The sequence below is a fragment of the Rhinatrema bivittatum genome, chromosome 4 (assembly GCF_901001135.1).
Source record: "Rhinatrema bivittatum chromosome 4, aRhiBiv1.1, whole genome shotgun sequence".
In the NCBI taxonomy this organism is placed as follows: domain Eukaryota; kingdom Metazoa; phylum Chordata; class Amphibia; order Gymnophiona; family Rhinatrematidae; genus Rhinatrema; species Rhinatrema bivittatum.
Window position 1 is genome coordinate 457,722,317 of NC_042618.1, and position 23,843 is coordinate 457,746,159.

Consider the following 23,843-nt stretch of genomic DNA (forward strand, 5'->3'; position numbering starts at 1 on the left):
TTAAAAAGGTTACGCGCGTAAAGCCTGAGGATTTACGCGCGTAACCGGCCTTTACGCTCACCGGGCCTATTTTTAAAAGGCTCGGCGACGCGTGTAAAGCCCCAGGATCCGTGTAAGTCCCGGGGCTTGCAAAAAGGGGTGGGGAGGGGGCGTGGGAGGTCCAAGGTGGGGCGGGGGGGCGGGGTCAGCAGCTCCTGGCACAGCGGCCATTTGCCGCTGTGCCAAGGGGGGTTAGAGTAGGGCTGGGGGGGGGGAAGGTTAGGGGAAGGGGTGGGAAGGGGTGGGAAGGTCAGGCTAGGGGGAAGGGAAGTTCCCTCTCAGGCCGTTCCAATTTCAGAGCAGCCTGGGAGGGAATGGGGAAGGCAGCGCAGCTCGGCGCACACAAGGTGCACAATTGTGCACCCCCTTGGCGCGCACCGATCCCTGACGCGCACCCTTTTAAAATCTACCCCCAGGTTTCTTATCTCCTGAATCAGCAGATGTTTTGAAATAAAGTTGTGGAATAGTATTGTGGATGCATGTCCAAGGGAAGGGAAGAACAGAAGACTATTCCAAGATATATAAGGATTTAAGATACCTCAGAGACTGTTTGTAACCATGACAGACACATTTTGTAATTTCTGAATGTGTCAAGTGGAAACTCTTCACGATATTGTACTTTTTTTAAAATTTTCTCTCTGATGTTGCTCTTTCACTTAAATACATTTTTGGCTATTTAGAACAATTCTTTTTGTATGGATGAATTTTTATTTGTGCTCTCTTCTCTTGGGCTCTAGCAGCAGGTATCCCCACTCCTCCCCATTGGAATAACCTTGTTTTCCTGGGGCTGCGGCTCACTATTCTGGAGGATTGTAGTGCTTGAAGGTGGCCCCTTGCCGAATACCATCAGAAAAGTTACACAAGCATTATCACATAGTCTACACCTTAGGAACTGTCACCTATGCCAGCCATATTTACAAAGGGAAAGGCCAATGCTGCTGCTGCTCTGACATCTAGGAATGTGCAGTTATTTTTTTTCGGTTTGGTTCAGATTTCTTGTTTTCAATATGTTTTCAGGCTAAATTTTGTTTATTTGTTTCTTTGGATTTTTCAGGACTTTGTCTTAGCAAGTAGTGCATGTTATTTTCCAAATGAATATTCTAAAGAATTTTTGGAGTTTCAGAATGAGTTGATTTTCTGTTCGGTTGCAACAAACCGAACTGAAAATCAACTCTTTCATTGTGTTTTTACCATCAAAACCATCTGAATACATATCATACTGGGTACATACAGAAATTCTTTTAATATGCCCCTTAATATCATGCTTTCACAATTTCTCTTCAATGAAACAGACAAAAGTGGGAAGACAACCCCCCAAATAACAGAAGCAAAAGCATATAGAATGCATAATAATAGCAAAGCCTTACTTGTCTGTATTTCCTTTACAACAGAGGCACTGTCCTTAAAATTTTCTTTTTCTGTTCGAACTGAAAAGTGGTAGAAGGTTCCAGGAGTCAAACTGAAAAATGCTGCTTTTTCTTGCACAACCTTTTGGACCTACAATTAAGGGAGAAATATTAGTATTACATTGGCAATATCTGTATATAATTTTTCAGCTATTATTCAAGACATTTTAGGGCTTGTGTGCATTAAAACTTGCACTAAAATGTTTTTAGCATGCGTGTGCTAAAAATTTAGAGGCCAGTGTTTTAAAAAACCGTATAAAACAGATAACTTATCAGGCCAAAATTAGCCAGATAAATTATCAGGGATATTGAATTGGATAAACATCCTGCTGCATATCTCTGAATGCAGTTCTTCAGGTAAACCTAACTGGCTAATTTGAATCTCACAGTTAGGTTGCAAAGTCATCCAGATATGCATACCTGGATAATGTTACTAGTGATATTCACCCTACCACAGTATAAACAATGTTAGTCTTGCCAGTCAATCCCTTCTCCCCCCCACCTCCCAAAATACATATCACATGTTGCAGACCTCCCTCTCCCACACACAAAAGTCCAAAGACAAATAAAGGTAAGAACTGATGATCCTATATGTCACATTCCTGGATAACAAATCTCCTCGGACCCAAGTCTAGAGATAGTAGAACCTACCTTTCATTGCAAAAATCATAGAAAAGAATCATTCACTCCCAACTATTAGATTACTTAGAAACAAATAACATACTTCACCCCACACAATTTGGCTTCATAAAAAACTTAAGCACGGAAAACATTACTCCTTTCTCTTAATGACACAGTTCTTTGAGAATTCGACAAAGGACAAAGTTATATTTTAATACTCCTGGAATTTGTCAGCCACCTTTGACACAGTCAACCATGCCATTTTACTTGACAGACTTTCTGAAATGGGAATACCAGGCACATTCCTAAAATGGTTCACCTCATATTTATCCCAAAGAAGTTTTCAAGTAATATTTAACAACAATCTATCAAATAAAGTGAATCTAAATACAGGAGTCCCACAAGGATCTGCCCTGTCAGCAACACTTTTTAACATCTATCTCCTACCTATTTGTCACACACTGATCAGTCTAGGTTTGACCCATTTCCTTTATGCTGACGACATCCAAATATTAGCCCCAATCCAAAATACGCTAGAAGAAACCTACAAGAAAATAACCTCTTATCCCTCAAAAATCAAGCAATGCCTCTCCAACCTAAACTCATAATCAATATTGATAAACAGAATTAATCATTCTCGACAAAAAATCAACAACTCACCCAGACAATCACTCAAAATAGAAAACCCAAAAACAATAATCTCTTCTGTTGACCATGCCAGAAACCTCGGAATTAAAATCGACAATGAATTATCCTACAAAATCCATATAAAAATAAAATCAAAGAAGGTTACCACAAATTATTGACACTCAGATGTCTCAAACCCTTCCTCACTCAAAATGACTTTAGAACAGTTCTGCAACTACTACTCTTTGCAAACCTAGACTACTGCAATGCCCTACTCCTCGGCCCTCCCTTTTACCACCATACATCCACTACAAATTCTTCAGAACGCAGCCGCCAGGATTCTATCAGGAACCAAGAAACAAGATCACATTACACCTACTCCCATATCCTTGCACTGGTTCCCAATTAAATACAGAATAGAATACAAAGTTTTATCAATCCTCCATAAATTAATCACAGGACAACAAAACCATTGGCTAACTGAACACATTGCACTACATGCTCCAAAAAGGAATCTTCGCTCAATGAATAAAGGCCTCCTCAAAATTCCTCATGCTAAAATCACGCACCTAGTATAAACCCGAGAGAGAGCTATATCCATCGCCAGCCCATCGCTATGGAATGCTTTACCCCTAAATCTAAGAACCCAAGTTGACACCAAAACTTTCAAAAAATTAAAAACCTGGCTTTTTATCACAGCTTTTTCAGAAGATCTCAACTATCAACACCAACAAACTCCCAACCAGACAACTCCAAAGAAAACAAAGACACCATCCTATCAACTTACGACAGACTAATCAAACCACGAACTCTATAACAGAAATCTAAATTTTCCCTATATAATCTAACCCCTTTTACCCCATTGCTACCTAACTTTATCTTTAAATTGTATTTGTTACTCTCCTAATGTAAACCGTTATGATGGCAATCACTCTCCTAATGTAAACCGTTATGATGGCAAAACAGAATATATGGTATACAAAACACGTTAAAATAAATAAATAAATAAATAAATAAATAAATAAATAAAACAGAATAAAGTATTCAGCTAACTCCAGCTATCAGAGTTATTCGGCTATCTCAGCTCTACCCTGGAAGACCCCAGATGTGACCGTCCTCAGTACTATATATATTAACCTATAACACTGTAGGTTTTATGAGCTAATAGCATCTAGGTCTACCATGGAGAGGGCTGGCAACAGCAGGGACCTCAGCCAACCCTAGCACATTTAAGCTTAAGTGGGATTTACTAGTGATATGCAGTATGCACCCCACCACAGTATAAACAAAATTCCAAAGAGGGTGGTTGTCTTCTCTGAGGTGACTTACTTTGAGTGCTGTTTTATATCCTATATTTAGGACATCGTTTGGTGCTGGTGAGGGATTTTTATTTTATTTTTCACAGTTTTCCCTGACGTGGGCAATGGCTCTGCCACAATGCAGTGCCTGGGCGTCATGCAGATAAAGGAATAATGAGGAACCATGGAAAAAGACATTTCTAAGATAAGTCTTAATTAACTGTTGATTGTCACAAAGTATTTTGATTTTTGTATGAGCATTTAGAATAAAGATATAGAAGTGGTAGATGATTGAAAGATGAGCCTATATATGGTTGAACTTAAAGCCCATTGTGAGGCATAAGATTTTAGATTAAACTCTTAGGCTATATACACTATTGCTGTTACCACCTTATATACAATAAGTCACTTGATTTGTTTAGAGATTTGATTCCTTTCTTTTTCCTTTGAATGTTCTTTGTGAAGGTTTCACAGGCTCAATTGGTGGGGGGTTGTTTTGTGTGTACATCTATCCCATTGTCGTCAAGAAGGAAACGCCGCCAGCCCTGAGTCTGAAGGACACTGACATTTGACCATCCCTCCTCTACAAGCACCCTGTAAAGTTAGGATAACAATGGCACACGGACGGTTGAAGTCTCAGAATACCTGCAGTTATTCTTAGACAGACTAACCATATCAGTGATAGCAATGATCAATGCCGTCTGCCAGCAAAGCAAGTTCAGGCACCATCACCATGTCACCCATCCCCTCAATCTGCTTCACACTTTTCCTTACAGGAGCAATTGTCTCAGAGGTCCATGGAGCAGAGGTAGAAAGGTTGGTGAGAGACGTCCAACCTTGGAAGGGAAGAGACTGCCTCACGACCATTCATCCTAGTTCCCACTAAATGCCTTCTGTGAGGGACTTACAGAGCCACTGCTGCAGCTTTGTCTCTATTGCAATACCTGTCCTGAAGACAAGTGTTTCCCAACCAGTATGCCATGGCACACTGGGATGCAATCAGTCCTGATCAGGTGTGCCACAGAAAAGTCACCACTGCCTGATGCTCAGGTTCAGAGCAGCATTCACACCTTGAAGCAACAGTGGCTGTTAAACCTGCAGGAACTCCTTTCTGAGAACATATGTAGTCAAGCATGCTAATGCATGAGCCCTGGATCGTGGGAATTAATGGACATAGCTGGGCCCCACTTTTGTGCAGCACACACATTGCACACTACTATTGCTATGACTGCTACTATTTGTCATATCTAAAGTGCTACAAGACCTACGAAACGCTGTACAGACATACATAAGGACCTAAATGGAGCTTTCACTGTAGTCCAGAGAAATATACATGGCAAGCAAGAGTCTGTGGGCAGTGTATTTATTGTAGAGAAGTGCCTTTCTCCAAACAAGACAGTAAATCTCACTGACCATAATGAGCAAGAGTTTTATGATTTTTTACTGGCAAACAAATTGAATAATTCAGGGTTTTTTTGGGAGTGAGGAGAAGAAGGTATTAATAAACAAGGAAATTGGTGGCATTTTAGCAAAACACTATAATACAATATACAAACAATTACAATGTACTTAATTCAACTAAAACAATGAAATATGTAATTAAACAAAGTTTTAAACAATTATGCAGCAGTTATATCTATTAGCAGACATTGGGTACTCAGAAATTTAGTCTTAAGTCTCTGAATGTGCACAAAATGTGCTGGTGGGGCCTTTACTGATTTATAGAGAGGCAGAGAAAACCCTGCCTGATGAATGCTGGAAGCAATTGAGATAATTCCTTCTATCTCTGCACAAAATCCTCTTCTAGCTCCCTGGACTCTGGCTTACAGATCCTCCTAGCAAGGATACAGGCTCGATTCCAACTTTTTACCGTAGATCCCCTTGAGACGAATGGATTGGTCTCTTTCCACGCAGGATAATAAACCTGTTTCACAATCAGTTATAACATTAGGGAGCCAACTTTCCTTCTCTGAGCTGTGCATCTAACTCAAGCAGGCATAGAGGAGAAAAAAAAATGTCTTGTCTCCCAGCACATCCCTAGCAAGTCTCAGTCACTTATCCCAGTTTCCCCACTCTGTTCTCTCAATTCACTTCAACATCCAGTCAAGGGCTGCAGTAACTCCAGGCAATCCAAGTCTCAGTCTCTGGAACCCTGGAAGAGGTATTGCACTGCACTGCTCCTCCTCCCAGCTCCCCTCAGCCTCAGCTGCAGTCTCTTCTTTCCCTCTGCAGTGCTCAGCTCTGCCCCGTGGAATCCAAAAGCCTTGGCAATTCACAAGCCAAAAGCCCGGGCTTTTTTTTTTCTTTTCTCCTGTTGGTTCAGCAGCCTTGTGGCTTCTCAGATCCCATTAGCTCCCAAGATCATGTGATTCCCTCCTATCTATTGAGATTCTATCACTGCACCACTGGCCAGTTTATTAACCCTGCAATTGCTGGGTTATTCTCCAAGTATATAAAGCAGTCAGTTTCAACACACAAACAGTTCCCTTTTGCACTATCTTTGCAGTCAGGGGTAGTTAGCAGGCTGAATGTCTTAAGACTCTTTGGGCAAGCCTGAAACACCAGTTTAGAAACTCAATCATGATTATCTGTCCAGTTTCTATGCCCAACATAACATAAGCTGAGGGTAGCAGGGATGCAATTTTGGGAATCCTGTTACATCAGTAAAATCATGCCACTCAATTGGCATTGTAGTTTAGGCCTTTACTTGCAATATTACAGCATTATGATCTTCTTAGTGTTTGGGTAATTGCCAGGTTCTTGTGGCCTGGTTTGGCCTCTGTTGGAAACAGGATGCTGGGCTTGATGGACCCTTGGTCTGACCCAGCATGGCAATTTCTTATGTTATGTTCTTATGCTCTTATAAACTGTGCGATGTACAATAATGTTTGATAAACTGTTGATATTGGCACCACCTTCAATTTGAAAATATATTTTCTTGCCTAAACAAACGTGGATTATTTTTGGAAAAGCTCAAGTATATGTTGGCGTCTTTTTTTTCTCTCTTGCTTTCCTTCATCTTTCCCCTGTTCTTTGCGCCAGGGGTGCTCAAACCAGTCCTTGGGGCCTCTCCAGCCAGTTGGGTATTCAGGATATCCCTAATGAATATGCATGAAAAATGTTTACATACATAGGAGGTAGTGCATGCAAATAAATCTCATGCACATTCATTAGAGAGATCCTGAAATCTGACTGTCTGCGGTGAGCCCCTAGGACTGGTTTGAGCACCTCTGTGCTACTCCATAACCTCTTCATCTCCTGCTCATACAGCCTCTTCTTCTCCATCAGTAATTCTCAGTGCATCCTGTTAGCCTTGAAAAAGCAAGTACACTAAGATGAGTGTTAGCATGCCCAATCTAAGATGAGTGTTGAACTTTTGGCTTTTTTGAATGCTTGCTATTTAGCATGTACAGGAGAGCATACCTTGCTATTTAGTGTACACAGGAAATCCTAACTTGCATCTGACATATTTTTATTTAAATGTGTACGCATGATTTTTACTGTGTACACACAAACATCATCTGGGAATGGTTTATTTTGCATGCTAGAGCCATAGGAGGTAATTTTAGAAAGTGTTATGTGAGTAAATCTAACATACTAACTATCATAGCAATTTTAAAAAGCCATTTACATGCATAAAGTGCACATGTACATATAACCTATGGTCAATTCAATGGCATATATTGTAGCAATTTTAAAAAAGCCCATTTACATAGGTAAAGTGCATTTATATATATAAAATCCAGTTTTAAGCATGAAAATGCTTTTAAAATTACCCTCAACGCAGTGGGGTAGATTTTAAAAGAAGCGCACATGCATGTTATAAAATCCAGGGTCGGCGTGCGCAAGGGGGTACACAAATATGCACCTTGCGCGCCGAGCCGCGCTGCCTTCCCCTGTTCCCTTCCCCCTAACCTGACCTTCCCCCCCCTTCCCCTAACTTCCCCCCCCCCCCCCAGCCCTACTCTAATCACCCCCTGTCCTTTGTCTTACCTTTTGCGCCTGCCTCCGGGCAGGCTGCCGGCATGCGATCCTCCGGCCCCGCCCCCGGACCGCCCCTTTTGTAAGGCCCCGGGACTTACACGTGTCCCGGGGTTTTACACGTGTCGCTGAGCCTTTTTTAAATAAGCCCGGCGCGCGTAACCTTTTTAAAATCCTTTATGTAATCGGGTCAATCAGTCTTGAGGCTCCAACAGAGCAGCGATATCTGCGGGGCCAATATTCAAAGGGATGCAGCCATCTAACTCCGGAGTTAGGCACCATCGGTCAGATCCATGGACGTGACAAATTCCCCTAGCTAAATGATTAAATCTAGCCACATAGTTACGCCAGCTCAAATTGTGGATGGCCTTTGGGCTGGGAAAGGAACTTATTTGACTGACTCTGAATGGAGATATTGCATGTTTAACTCTAGCTGGCCTAATTTAATCCACAACCAGTCTGAAACTGAGCAGAAGATAGCTCCTAAAGCATAGCTGGTTATCGTAGCTAATCCGCCCTGATATAAAATGGCTCCTTTGTGACTAGATCCAGTCAAAAGATCAACCTAGGGGATAAACCCCATATATTCATGACCATATCTCTTTTATCAATTTTAGGTATTTTGAGACATCAGCTTATTTTGATTCCAAAATAATATTTTGGCACTTATCAATGACCTTATTGCAATATATGCTAATCTAATGATGTATTTTAAAACTTACCAGGAAATCTTTTGCACAATTTGTGCATGTTACTTCATACTGTTCAAAGCTTCCTTCAGCTCTATCCCAGACGATTTGTATTGAGTTTTCTGTAACCTTATCTTCACGTACATTGAGTGGTTCTGCAAGACCTGCATGGCAAATGAAACATTTTATTGTTAATAATTTAAAGCCTGCGCCCAGTTTTGATATACAAGTGCGTTGTACGCTCTAAAGCAGACACTTATAAAACTGTCAAGGCAAACAATCAGTTCATTATGTTCCCTTTAATATCCAAGCCTGCTGTACGTGTGCTCAGGGCCAGATCTACCTCTGGCTTGCCCCTAGGCACAGGAATTGTTGGAGAAGGTGGGGGGCAGGGTGGGGGGTGTAAGAGATCCCCTTGAAATCTTCCATATTAGAATGATAGAGAGGGCCTCTCTTGAGATGTGTCACCAGCAACGGGTGCCTCCCCCTCCTTCTGAGTTACCCTCTCGCACTTCAGATCCGTCCCCTTAAAGGCACTGGACACCATCCAGACATAAGGGGGACTCTAGACAGCTGCCTGCACTGCCCAAAGGGAAATCCAGCCCTGGATGAAAAACACAGTGGCTGTAGAAAGTCCACACCCCCTGCCAAAATTTTCAACTTTTCTTATGTTACAGCCTGGAAGTAAATTGCATTAAAACAGTGTTTGTTCCACATAGCTACACATCCTACCCCAAAAATGCCAAATGAAAAACATATTCCTGAATTCCTTAGAAAATGAAGTAAAGACACAAGCATGGAATAGCTTGGTTGAAAAAGTGTTTATAGCGCAAAAAGGAATGTGCAAAATGGCATGTTGAAGGCAGCATACCATGTTATTTTGCATATTGTGGTTTAAAGCCTCATTTGCATCTGTTCTTTCATTTATATGCATATACATATACACTAACATCACTTGAATTAGAAGGTACATGAGGATCTAAGTCCATAATATGCTATTTTTGTGCATGCTGATTGGCTTCAGTGGGCATTAGCGTATAGGTCTCATAATCTAAGAGGTCAATTTTCAAAGCGCTACTGAGCAGGGAACATAAGCAAATAATTTAACCGGATATCTTTATTTGAATTTTCAGCTGAACCTAACTGGCTAGATATTCAGTTGAAAATCTGTTTAATCTAGTCAGTCTGACTGACTTGATTTACCTAACTTTCCCCTAGATTCATCAAGCCATAGTAAATGTAGCAGAAATATAGCGGTAAAAAAATGGGCACGGTTAAGGAAATATCGCACCACATATGTAACTATTGGGTAACGCAATACTCTATCATATCGCACGATGTACTAATACGTCGCTCGTCATTTTACATATGGTGCATTATTTTCCTTGTTTATACATACCAGCTTCCTGCAGCTGCCTGTTTGAGAGTGTGTCAGGTGCTGGAGAGAGAGGAGAGCTGCCTGGAGTTCAGTTGGTGGCTAATTGGAGTTTTGGAGGAGAGTTCTATTGATTGCCCGAATTGTCATATTTATTGTTTCTCATCTTTTTACCTTTACCTTTGCCTATTGTGTCTGTGTGTGAAAGAAGCGTTAGTTTTTGTGCATTTGTCTTGTTTTTTTTGTCTGTCCCTTTGTGTGGAAGAGTGGTGGAGGAATGGTATGGAGTGGTGGTGGAGGAATGGTGGAGTGGTGAGGAGAGGAGTGATGAGGAGTTGGGCAACAGGAGAGGATGGAACATGGATGGCATACGAAGAGAGGAGAGGTGTGAGGAGAGGAGTGAAAGTAGGAAAGGAGGGATTAAGAGGCCAGGAGAGATAGTAGGAGGAGGAGGAGGGAAAGTAGGAGTAGAGATAGGGAGGAGGGAATGGATAGGAGGAGATGGAGGGAAAAGGGTTTGGGCAGATGAGTTTGGAGGGAGGATGACATGAGGGTAGGGCTAGACAGAGAGGACTAAGAGTGGGGGAGTTGTCAGGGCAGGTTCAGGAGGGAGAAAGGAAGGAGAGTGGGGAGTGGGAGCAAGAGTTGGGAGAGTGACACCACCTCTCCGGAAGTGGAAGTGGCAACCTGATCCTCCAGCAGCCAGGCAGCAGCTTGTCTGCATCTACAAGTTCAGCATGGAGGATAATGAGCAGCTCATTGCCAGGGTCCTGGAGAATTACAACATGCTCTTCAGCAATCGGGCTGCGAAGACCTCCAGGACTGCCAAGGGCCAGATATGGTGGGCCATCGTGCAAGCCATATTCTGACACAGCAGCATCAAGAGTACCTGACAGCAGGTGGCCCATTGCTACAGGGACATGAAGGCACAGTTAAACAACAAGGTGGCCAGCAAGAACAAATACATGCGCCAGACTGAAGGAGGAGCCCCTTGCCCAATCGTCCTGGCGCCAATGGAGGAGCAGCTCATTCAACAGCTGGGAGCAGAAGTCTTTGAGGGCATGGACGAGGCCATGGACATGACATAAGCTGAGGCCAGTAAGTCTCATCACCTGTAAATGTGAAGTCTGCTTCAGATGTTCACATTTTGCTGCATAGGATGATCACATTGAATGATACAAAGTGCACATCTTTGGAAAAACAGTACATGTGCACTTCTTAGTAGGGATGTGAATTGTATTTCTGATGATTGAAAATATCGTACGATATTCTCAAAATCGTCAGAAATCGGGGGCTCCCTGAAACCGATAGGAAAACCCCACGAAATTGTTCGTGGGGCTCTCTTATCGTTTTGAGGGAGGGCGGGAAAAACGGCACACAAAATTAACCCCTAAACCCACCCCGACACTTTAAAACTAATCCCTTAGCTTACCCCACCCTCCCGACCCCCCAAAAACTTTTTACAGGTACCTGGTGGTCCAGTGGGGGTCCCGGGAGCGATCTCCCGCTCTTGGGCCGTCGGCTGCCACTAATAAAAATGGCACCGATGGCCCTTTGCCCTTACCATGTGACAGGGTATCCGTGCCATTGGCCGGCCCCTGTCACATGGTAGGAGCACTGGATGGCCCACGCCACGCAGCCGATAAAAAAAAACCCGAACGGGCCGGAGGAAAAAAAAATCACGATGTGAATCGGAACCGGAATCGGAACCGATTCCGGTTCCGATTCACATCTCTACTTCTTAGCATTCATACTTATACCTTCTTCTTTATTTCCACAGCTCTCAACCAGGAAGCCCCCGGTCCCCAGTCTGGAAGCCCCAGTTGCCAGCAGTGCAGCCCAGGTCTCAGTGGCCCCTTTCTTACAGATGCTGCAACACAATGGACAAAGGAAGAGGAGGAGGAGGAGAAGCAGCAGAAGCAGCAGCCACACCAGTAGCTCCTTCAACCCCTCGGGTCACCCATACCCCTTAACACCAGCCTCAACCTCTCAAGCCTAATGGAGGGATCTGCCCTGCCATGGGAAGAACAAGTCCAGTCACCAGCTGCGTCCAGCACCCCACATATCCTGCGGGATTTTGAACAAGACACCCAGCCAGCTCAGTCTATGAGCCCAGAAATGCCAGTATTGCAGTTGCAGAATCCACCTCCACAACCTGCAATCCCACGATCAGCAGCACCAGTAGTGGATCCAACTTTGCAGGCCACACTTGACCGCATTGTGAGGACGTTTGGGCTGTAGCTACACCTATGGGCAGAGCTGGTCTGCTTGAGGAGGGCTCATATCAACCACACCAAGGTCATGCAGCAGCAAACAACAGCCCTTACACGGGGCATAACCACCAACTCATCTTCAATCAATAATTTGACGACAGTGGTACTGCCGCTAATTCAGCACCTGCCAAGTCTGCACTTATGCCATCCCTATCCTCACAGGAGTCCACTCCATGGAGCAGTCCCCAGCTCTCAGGATGGCCCAGGGGAAGGCCTCCAAAAAATATGCCACACCCAACCAGCAAAAAGCCCCAGGGAAGAAGAGGGCCATGAGGCACACAGGTGCAAAGCCTCAAAAATTGCACTCAAAGATGACATTCCCAAACAAGTCAGGCCTACCCATTCTACAGAATTCCTGTGCCAACTATATGGAAGAAGACTGCTGGGTCCATCCTGTCCACAGAGTACCTGTGCTAGCTAGATGGACAAAGACTACTGGACCTGTCCTGTCTACAGAGTTCCAGTGCCAGCTTGCTGATGTGGATGGTCTACTGTCTGCCAGTGTTGTCCTGCTGCTTCCTTCTTATGCCCTCCTCTATGCTCTACCCATAGTCCTGCCTCCTTGCTGGGGTCTCCAGTCATTGTCCTGCTGGTGTCTATTCTCATCAATTCTCATCTCATCCTGATGCTGCCTCCATGCTGCTGTCTCATCTCCTGGGCCTGCTGCTTCCTTGCTGCGCTCTCCAGTCCTGATTCTGCTGCCTGCTATGTCAACTGCCATGGCCCTTTGCAGTCCCTTTTGAGCGTACTCTTTCAACATGCCCTGTTGGGGGCCTTCTCTTGAACTTTGCTGCCGTGTCCCTTTGCAGTCAATTTTGAATGCACATTTTCAACATGGACTGTCTGGGCCTTCTCTTGCCATCTATTGGTTAAGAACATAAGAACATAAGAAATTGCCCTGCTGGGTCAGACCAAGGGTCCATCAAGCCCAGCATCCTGTTTCCAACAGAGGCCAAACCAGGCCACAATAACCTGGCAATTACCCAAGCACTAAGAAGATCCCATGCTACTGATGCAATTAATAGCAGTGGCTATTCCCTAAGTAAAATTGATTAATAGCCATTAATGGACTTCTCGTTTGTGCTGACATCAACTCTAACATTAGATGTTCTGTAGAAATGGGATTGCCACTTCCACTTCCTAAGTTCTTTGCTGTAATCATCCTTTTGCCTAAGGATCAGATCATTTTCCTGTATATGTAGTGTTGCCATTTTTAACAACTTATGTACATGAATCCACAAAATGTGCTGGTTATTTCAGTTACAATATCATGTGCTATTTGAGATCTTGTCCTTGCAGAATGTGATTACCAAAGATGTTGAATTGCTTTAAATGTTGTGACTACAAATGTTGTTTAATAAAGTGGTCACATATTTTGAAACTTAACTTTCATGTTGTGTCTTTTTATTGTGTGGTTTTTGTCTTAAGGTTTTACTAGGTTAAAGGTTTGGAACCTAGGTTTGCATGCTAGCTAGAGTGTCACTGGCCATTCCAACTAGGCATTTCTCACATGCAAGACCATGTGGCCTAGGCCTTAAAAGGAAAGCTAATTTAAAAAGGAAAGCTAATTGTCTGCTCCCAAGGAAGAGCAGCAAGAAAAAAACGTGAAACTCCTTACTGTGGAACTTCACAAATGACTTGTGTTGCCTTCTCCAGAGAGCATACTCTTTGCTAGCTATTGGGTACATAGGCATATATGTAAGATGGGCACTGTCTAGCTAGTGTTCACCTCCATATGCTGTCAAGCGGACTAGATGTAGAAAAGCTTGGCTAGAGGTAATATAGCAATGTCTTCATTCTGTTGGTGGCCAATAGGTTGTATAGATCTCCTCATGTCACAGCTAAGCTGTAACAAACCAATGGCCTCTTCCATTGTGAAGATATATCACCTGTGACCAAACAATGGGCCTTCTCTCTGGGTCTAGCACCTAATGCTGTAATCACATAACTCTTTTGTCAGAAACCTACTTGAAAAGTACATTAACCACTTGGTCATGTTCTTCTATAATGAGTATATTTTTGCAGCTGCAGGTGCCTGAACAAGAGAGTAAATAGTGTACACATAACTCTTGTTTGGTCTTAGGTGGACTAACACAAATGGCCCCACAATGGGGCCCTTATATTTGTCTTCACTCCACCTAAAAGGCAGGAATTACATTAGTATTTTATGTATGACAGTTTTACATATATGTTATCTACTTGCAGCCTGCTAGAACACAGTGTCATACTGGAAAATAGCTTCTATGTCAAGCTCATATAGACTGCTGTATGATAATTGAGGAATCATGAAGGTGTGGTGGATAGAGAGTCCCCACTACTTAAGAACAGAAAGTGATGAGGCCTGCTGTTGCTTGTGACCAGGCGGACTTTCTCATACTCCCTACCACCCCTGCACTGCCTTTGGTTGTTGATCTATAGATTGCTATTAGCAAAGGCTGATCTATGTGTTGTTACTATCCCTTATTGGTGTACATTATTTCAACACTTGCTTCCACGACCTTATAGAGTCATCAGGCTTCCACACAGTGGTACAGGCTTTTGTCTTACCTTTACTGGATTACTGTAATTCTTTATTTATTGGCCTGCCAGATTTCATGTTAAAGTCTCTACAAACCCTACAGAATGCTGCCACTAGACTAATCACTGGGAGCAACATTCAGGAACATATTTCTCCAATACTGGCAAGCCTTCATTGACTACCCATTGCATATTGTGTAAAATATAAGATTGCTATTTTAGTTCACAAGTTGATTTCATTTCGATTCATTACCCTGGGCTAATGCCATGCTTCACTTATATAACCCAACTCTTGAATTACGGTTGTATCAGTGGGGACTATTGGATGTTCCTTCTATACATTGTGCATCTCTGACGGAGACATGAGAGAGAGCATTTTCGATAGCCACTCCAGTTTTCTGGAGCTCACTACCTGCTGAATTGCATCTGACCATCTGTTCTAAAACCTTTGAGTCCCTGCTGAAAACATATATGTTTCATTTAGCCTTTGCCTGAAACCTCGTCTCTGCCTCATTTTATTTATTAATTTCAATGACTGCCTGAATTGCACTAATTGTTTTTATCATTTTATTTTATTCTACATTATTTTTTTTTTTAATTTTATGGTTTATGTAATTGGTGTGTTGAATTATATGATTATTTTACTCATTTTAGTTTTTCATGGATTATGTGTGTAATCCTGTAAGTCGCCTAGAATTCATCACCAGGCAACTAATAAATAATAATAATAATAATAATGCCAGGTCTAAAAAATAAGATTAGAGAGCTAGAAAATATGGCATTAAATGAAGATATAGCTTTGATAGACAACTCAGACACCTGGTGGGAAAAGAACGACCAATGGGATACAAGGTAAAAATTATATCAAGATGACAAAACATATAGAAGTTATGGGGGCGCACCCCAAGAGCACTGACAGATACATTATTTTCCAGTGCTCTCAGGGGAATGTTATCTGCACTTCTCAAAGTGGAGTTAACTTTCAAATGAAAAATAGAGATTTTGTCTCTTGTAATCTGTTACTTCATTTTAATACTCATGAGTTGCTTTGCATGGATTTACAAACAGTGCAGCTCAAGAATATTTTACCTGAGTTGGGCCTTATATTTTTCTTGATTTCAGAATACTCATGCAAGCATTGCTGATAATGCTCATTAACAAGTTTTTAACATTTGTTAAACAACAAATTGGTGTTTAACTCATATTGCCATGTTACTGCCACTGAGCAATTAGGCCACTAAGCAAGCTCAGAGGAAAATAGAGGCAATGCTTCTTTACTGAGAGGGCAGCAAATGTCTGGAATCGCCTACCAGCAGAGGCATTATCAACCAAAACAGAGAAAGAAGTAAAGCAAACAAAGGGAGATGGGAAAACTTGGCCAGCCAAATTGTCCCTTCCTATACTATGCAGATGCTATGCTAGCATTTAAATATGCATATCAAATTTCAAGTTTAAAATGAACACTTACACGTTTTTACTGCAGGCACTCGATATACAAAACTGAACATGTCTCTACTTTTTGTATAAACATCGAAATTGTATTCTGTGCCAGGGATCAGATTTTCAATTGTCACTTTGCCATCATTCTGTAAAAACACTGTTGCATTAGGTCCTTTCTTGCTTATAACGAATACGCCATCAAATACCCCAGTGTCTGGCATTTGGACAAAGAGAACTGCAGAGTTGATTTGCAGTTCATAGGGGACAACAATCTGAACTGGTTTCGGTTCTGAAACGAAAAAGCACAGCACACGCCAAGTTAGTTACCAACCAGCAGTACAACTCAGCTCTAGGTTTTCATGATGCTATGTATTGTGCACCAGTGTTAAATTTTATTTTTGTTTGTTATACATTTTTTTGAAAGCTAACTTTTTAGCAAAATCTTTGCAACCTTTCACGTTACATGACTTATCCTACCAATTCTAATTTCAATGTTCAGTGAACTATCGAAAAATGAGTGCAAATGACAATTTTTACTCTTCACTGGGAATAGACACATGAAGACACATAGAAATATATATATTGTCCTAGTTAATAAAGTACATTCATTTATTCCATCCTAACTCTCCAAAACATCAATGGCTTTATTTCGAAAAGATTTCCCACAAGGCCCATTACAGAAAAATAGTTTAGAAAGCAGACACGAGAATTTTTAACTTCTGCCCTCTTTCACCAATATAATATCCTTCTTCACAGTGAGATCAATATTCAAAACTAAACATTTAAATGGCTAACTTGGAGTTAGGTGGCTAACTTGGATAACATGGAGTTAGATGGATAACTTGTCAGTTAGATGGATAGCTTATCATTTAGATGGGTAATTAGTGAGTTATCCATCTAAATGGCTTTGAATATTGACTTCATTATTTACAGGCTCTATATGCAGATGATATTCATTTATTTTACTGCTCAGTTCTTCCTGTACCAAAATGTCTGCAGATGTTTCTTGCTGTATGTCTGCCATTTGTCAATAACTCTCCCACAACAGGTTGGCTGTAAACCTCTCAAGAGACTGAGCTTCTGATCATCCAGCGAGACACCTCCATTGAACTTTCTCTACAGTTAAATGTTGAGTGCACTACAGATCAGGTCTCCTCCAAGATCCGTAGTCTTGCGATTTATATAGATTCTGACCTTGGATTCAAGGATCAAATCAGATCAATGATTAGGATTTTTTTTTTAAACTGCATGTTCTACGTGGTTTAAAACCGGGCTGCTCTCGTTTGAAACTACAGAGAACACGCTGTCAGGCTTGATGATGCGGTTATAGACTTAACAAATAATGGTCAAAAAATATTTTTTTTGGGAGTGGCATTCAATATAAGATTTTTCATATAACATTTCATTTTTGGTAACTATTTTGTGTTTGTGGAAATTGTTCCAGTTCTTTTTTTCTGTGTTAAAACCACTAAGAACATAAGAAATTGCCAAGCTAGGTCAGACCAAGGGTCCATCAAGCCCAGCATCCTGTTTCCAACAGAGGCCAAACCAGGCCACAAGAACTTGGCAATTACCCAAACACTAAGAAGATCCCATGATACTGATGCAATTAATAGCAGTGGCTATTCCCTAAGTAAACTTGATTAATAGCCGTTAATGGACTTCTCCTCCAAGAACTTATCCAAACCTTTTTTTAACCCAGTTACACTAACTGCTCTAACCACATCATCTGGCAACAAATTCCAGAGCTTTATTGTGCGTTGAGTGAAAAAGAATTTTCTCCAATTAGTCTTAAATGTGTTACTTGCTAACTTCATGGAATGCCCCCTAGTCCTTCTATTATTCGAAAGTGTAAATAACTGATTCATATCTACTTGTTCAAGACCTCTCATGATCTTAAAGACCTCTATTATATCCCCCCTCAGCCATCTCTTCTCCAAGCTGAACAGCCCTAACCTCTTCAGCCTTTCCTCATAGGGGAGCAGTTCCATCCCCGTTATCATTTTGGTTGCCCTTCTCTGTACTTCTCCATCGCAACTATATCTTTTTTGAGATGTGGCGACACTGATTTCAGAATAGTAGTCCAGGCTATCATAACTGCTAGATTATTGCAATGCAGTGGTATATTGGTCTTCTGCGACTGACACTCTCACTTCAAATTCTGCAAAATGCGGCCATAGTATGAGGGAGCATATCATGCCAACATTATTTGAACTACATTGGTTGCCAACACAATGGTGTATAATCTATAGAACAGCTATGATGGTTCACAAATTGCTTGCCCTTGATTCCTTCCCATGGGCAAATTCTTTATTGCTGATTTACAATCCATCCAGAGCTCTTAGGTCATCGCAACATAGCTTTCTGGATGTGTCATCTCCATGCCATACAATTGACCTAAAGTAGGGAACATGCATTTTTGGTGGTTATCCCAGTAACATGGAACTCACTGCCTCAAGAACTGAGTCTTCTAACAGATTCAAAAGAATTTAAAAGATAATTAAAAACCCATTTGTTTAGGCGAGCTTTCCTGTAGTCAGTATGGCAACTTCATATGCAGGTTTGTAATTTTTATGTAGTATTTGTTCTGTTTGGAAAACACTTTGGGGTCGATATTTATTTGTAGGTTTAGTGAAAAAGTTATCCAGCTACAAGTAGCTGTATAACTTGTCCCATATATTCAGCGGATAAACGTCCCGCTGAATATACTTGCTTAAAGTTATCCGACTAACCACAGACAGCTAACGTTACACAGAACCAGATATTATATTTGAATATTGCCGGTTATGTATAAAATTAATCGGGTATGGTTAAGCATATAACTTGAGACTTAATTGGATATATTCAAAAAATAATATTTCTGGTTAAGTTACAGTCAAAAAAAAAATCCTAATTCAGCCTATCCCCCTCATCTTCTTTCTACCTGGCCCTCCCAAGTCAACCTTTCCACCCCACCAAACAGTCCATTTAATTAAAATAAAAATTTCATAGCCCCGGGAGAGCTCCATCCCCCAATCACTGCTCCAACTTCCCCTAAATGAATACATTTTAAATTTCACGGCCCTCGGAATCACCCCCCCAAACCTTTCCCTTTCCCATCTCCTCCCCCCGCCCAGTACCTTTATTTAAAGTTGATAGCCAGGATCACAGTAGCCTCTTATTGCAATCCGGGCCCAGTGCTTCTGGGGATGATTCCGCCATTGCTAGGCAGCTATGATGGAGGCTACATCGGTTCTGGCCATAAACTTTAAATAAAGGTAGTGGGTGGGAGTAGAGGGGGTGGGGTGAGTCAGAGGCCGCAAATTTTAAAATTTGTGCTTTTAAGGGGAAGTTGGAGCAGCAGGAGGAGGAAGTGGAGGGGGCTCTACCGGCACTATGAAATTTTTATTTTAAATAAATGGGCCATTTTTGAGGGGTGAAAAGGTCAGCTCCGGAGGGCCTTGCAACCTGGGTGGGAGGAAGGCAGGGGAAGAGGCCGCATTGGGATTTTTTTTTTTATTGACAGTAACTTAACTGGATATATTCTTTTTTGAATATATAGGTTAAGTCTCAAGCTATATGGCCCCATGAGGCCATATAACGCTAGACCTGCTTCCAGTAGATCTAAAGTTATACAGCTAACTTAGGGGAACTCCATGAAGGTAGAGGCTGCCAAAATAAAATAGCCCTCGTAAAAGGACTCCGTTATCCGAAACACGGCCCCATGTCGGGCATTGGCACCGTTGATCAGCAGGATGGGCGGCATTAATATGCTTGCATCTTTGACAAGATAAGTCTTATCGAGATATTGATTAATGATTCAATTGGATCAATGTATGAACTTCTAATGGTGGAGGTATACACAGCAAGTAAAATCAAAAATATAAAAAGTTATCATTCAAGATTGACCTATGATTAAAAGTAAGGCAGAGCCTATTATGACGGTCAATAGAGGCATCTAGAAGTACCTGTGATTGGGGGAAACAGTTGGTATTTATGAAGGATTGAATGTAAGCAGCGATCCCCGACCATATAACGACTTAGCACTTTTTCAAATGTTTTAAATATCTACCCCATAATCTTTTGTTTTGTTTTATTTATTATGTATGTGATGTTGTACACTGCCTAGAGCCTCGGCATTGGCAGGATATAAATTTTGTAAATAAATAAATCTGCATTGGATAATATATACCACATTAACAGAAGAGCATGAATTTCATTCCATTAGCCTGAATGTCTTTTCTATTTTGGTAACTGTAGGGTCCTGTGATATGTGCCTGCTCAAAAAGACCTACAGCCACTGCTACTGAAAAAAATGAATCAGTGAAAGAATTATTTCCTTCTCCTCCAGTTCAAGCTTTCTATCTAATCTGAAGCAAAATCTATTGAGAAGCAAGTTTCAAACGGAATTTGAAAAGGACAAAAATGGTAAGAAACCCTGTAAGATACCCCTCTGCAAACTACCAGCACAGAATACCAAGAGGGAACCCCAAAACAAGTCAGGAACATAAGACATGAAATTTAAATGAACACATACTTTGAGACATACACAAAAGGACTTAACAGATACATCTTTTTTTCACCAAATGCCAAATTTTACTTTTTATCTCCCTCAACTTTCTGAATCCTTTTCATTTACAATTTGTACAGCTTCAAAAACATACACCATCACACGCTCACCACCACCATTACACCAGCATTGTAGTTCAACCAACAAATTACTTCTATGTTTGGATGACTTCATGCTTAGCTCATTCTGCACTGACCTGATGAAGGCAGAATAGCTCTAGAAGCTCGTCACAAATGTATTTAGTCAGTCCAATAAAAAGATGTTGCCTACAGCTTATATGTTGACTTTTATTTCTGAAGGTCATTGTAAACAAATAATAGAAAGGAAGATCTAAATCAAGAGGTCATGGTAGAAAGCAGATGACGACAGACTACGGAGTGACAAAAGGAAACACTTCTTCACAGAAAGGTGGATGTATGGAAGAGCCTTTCACTGGAAGTAGTAGAGGCAAAAACAGTATCAGAATGTATGAGTAGAGAGGCATGGTGGCTTTTTAGTGATAGGGAAAGGAAGGTAAAGTCAGTGATCAAGCCTAGTCTGTGTTGTATGAGAGGGAGAGGGAGAGAAAAGGAGCAGAATGGATAGGCCTGGAGGTACTTAGCAGCTGCCATAGCCTGCATTCTTATGTAAAATATTATTATTATTATTGTTTCATTTTTACATAGCACTGGTAGTATATACAGTACTGATATATCAATATACCTACACAACTAACGTTTATGCATACCAAAAACAAGCCAAGTTTACACTACATCAACAAAGGAAAGACAACACCAATTGGGATAAGATCTATGGATATTTTGTGGCATGTTCTCTTACTTAAGGTCTGTTGGATGGTCTTCATTTCACTCATGTTTCCATTTTTCAGAGTTGCCACTCCTATTTCATAAGTCATTCCTGGGGTTAGAGAATTAATCAGAAGTGAATCCGCATGATTTATGAAATAGCTCACATTTTTCTCAGTGCTTGCATTAGATTTTACTTGAATGTAGAATTTGTAGTCCATATGTAGGGTTTCCCAATGAAGCCTCAAACTCTCCTCTTCCACATCTTCAATAAAAACTCTGCTCGGGGGATTGACAGCTAAATCAAATTTAAAGGAGAAAAAGAGCTTTAATTTATTCAGTTACTTCAGGATTTCCTTTCTTTTCAAATCACTAGGAATCTACTATAAAATTGTATCCACTGCTAACCCAGCCTGTGGTTTAGTGAAGCCCTTATGTTTGCTATCTGTCCATGCTGTGGTACTCAGGGTCTTCTCTTGCTTTTCTCCTTCCCCTTTGGTGTTGGACAGAACTCTACCAAGTTACTGGATTTCATAAAACTGGTCACTTGTTCTTCCACACAAAAGAAGTTGTTTGATTAAAGGAGGCACAAGCTAACCAGTGCCAGCCAGCAAATGCACCTCACCCTTCAATACCGGCAGGCCGATGCAATATCGATGCGCTAAGAATGTGCGTCCAAACTGGACACACTTTTCTTTAATGTGCGCACTATCACCTGGGCACTCAATGCAATAGGAAAATGAACCTCTGTGCTAAAAAGAACGCGCTAAGGGTAAATTGTGCGTCCCTAGCACTTCCTTGGCATAGGAGAAATGGCTGTGTGCAGCTTAGGAAAAGTGACACTTAATTTTACGAGCATCCGTTTCCCTAACTTGTGCACAGCCATGGGTTAGGAAAATGGTCGCTCATAAATTGAGCATCCATTTTCCTAACCTGACTGCTGGCAAGACATTTTTTTTATTTTATTTTGTAGGTTATTCCTTTTTTTTGATTCCTCAGAATTATTATCACCACGATAATAAGTCGGAGGAACTACAGAAAAGCAATATTTTCTGCTTTTCTGTTAACTTTTAGGGGTCCTCAAGACTTAACACCAGCTCTGGGGCTGGCATTCATTTTTGAGGGTAAATAGCTAATAGCCTCATCAGCATGGCATTTGCATGTGATGAGCATTATTAACTACACGCTGGTTTGGACATGCATTCTGAACACGCTAATCCCCTTATTGCATAAGGGGTTATGGACGTGTGTCCAAAATGTGCATCCAACCGCAGGTTAACCTGTGCTCTGGCCTGAGCGCACGGTAATGCATCGGCCTGTGGGATAGTAATACTGTCTAGGGATAAGAAGACCGGTCAGTATTTTTTATTTAATTGACTGACTGGGTTTGATTTACAAGACTTTTTAAAAATGTATTTGGCCTCTGCAGCTTCTACCAAATAGCAACTGTTGTAAAAACAGTTATTCATGAGACATTCAGCAAAATTATATCTATATTTGTATATGCACCCACACATATATATGTTTGTCACAGATTGAAAAAAGATCTTTGCGGTGCATCGGAGAAGAAGCCATTATAAATGCTCCAGTACCTCCTTCTACTCATCCACGGACCTGCTCACAAACAGCTACTCACTCAAATACAGACACACCTCTTATTCACTTCTCAGAAGCCTCAGTCACAGGAATACGTGCATGCCAGAGAACTGCTGGAGCCATCCTATGGGAGGGAATCCAGTGTATTTAAACTATTGTTTCGGTTGTCGGAAAAAAAATACCTCTTCTCGCTCTGCTTTCTAAACCATCATAATTTGCTGGACCCTTGTTAAGGATTCTTGGAAGTTCAGTTAATTAATCTAGGCACTGTTGATCTCACTATGTCAGGTCATAGGATAGGTGTTATTACACTGGTTGGTAGGGTTCCCATAATTATGGGTGTAAATATCTGTCTCTGTTAAACTGTAGTTCTTACATACTTCTCTTTTCACTGAAAAAAATGTCAGTGTCTTTGACTGAAAATTGGGACACTTTATAATTTCAATATCTATCAGCCTGGCAAATATTAGAAATTCGATTTAGGGGGCTTCAAGATAAACACGAACAAAACATTTAAATGTTGACCTTCAAATGTTTTTCAGGGTTTCTTGAGCTCAAACATGTTGAATTTGAAAATTAAATTCCAAGCCCTTTCGGCACTGTACAGTGAACGTGGAGGATGCCCAGAGCAGGCTACCGGCAGAAAG

At 41.3% G+C, this 23,843-nt stretch overlaps 1 protein-coding gene across 1 annotated transcript in view; it reads right to left on the reverse strand.

Annotated features, from left to right (window-relative positions):
- The window catches only part of PTPRQ (protein tyrosine phosphatase receptor type Q), a 414,802-nt gene that overhangs the window by 352,723 nt on the left and 38,236 nt on the right, over nt 1-23,843 (reverse strand). The window contains exons 9-12 of the mRNA XM_029597117.1: nt 21,635-21,898; nt 16,295-16,555; nt 8,695-8,825; nt 1,407-1,536 (exon numbers count right to left, since the gene is read on the reverse strand). Of these exons, the coding sequence (XP_029452977.1) occupies nt 1,407-1,536; nt 8,695-8,825; nt 16,295-16,555; nt 21,635-21,898 (786 nt within the window). The remainder of the gene's footprint in view (nt 1-1,406; nt 1,537-8,694; nt 8,826-16,294; nt 16,556-21,634; nt 21,899-23,843) is intronic.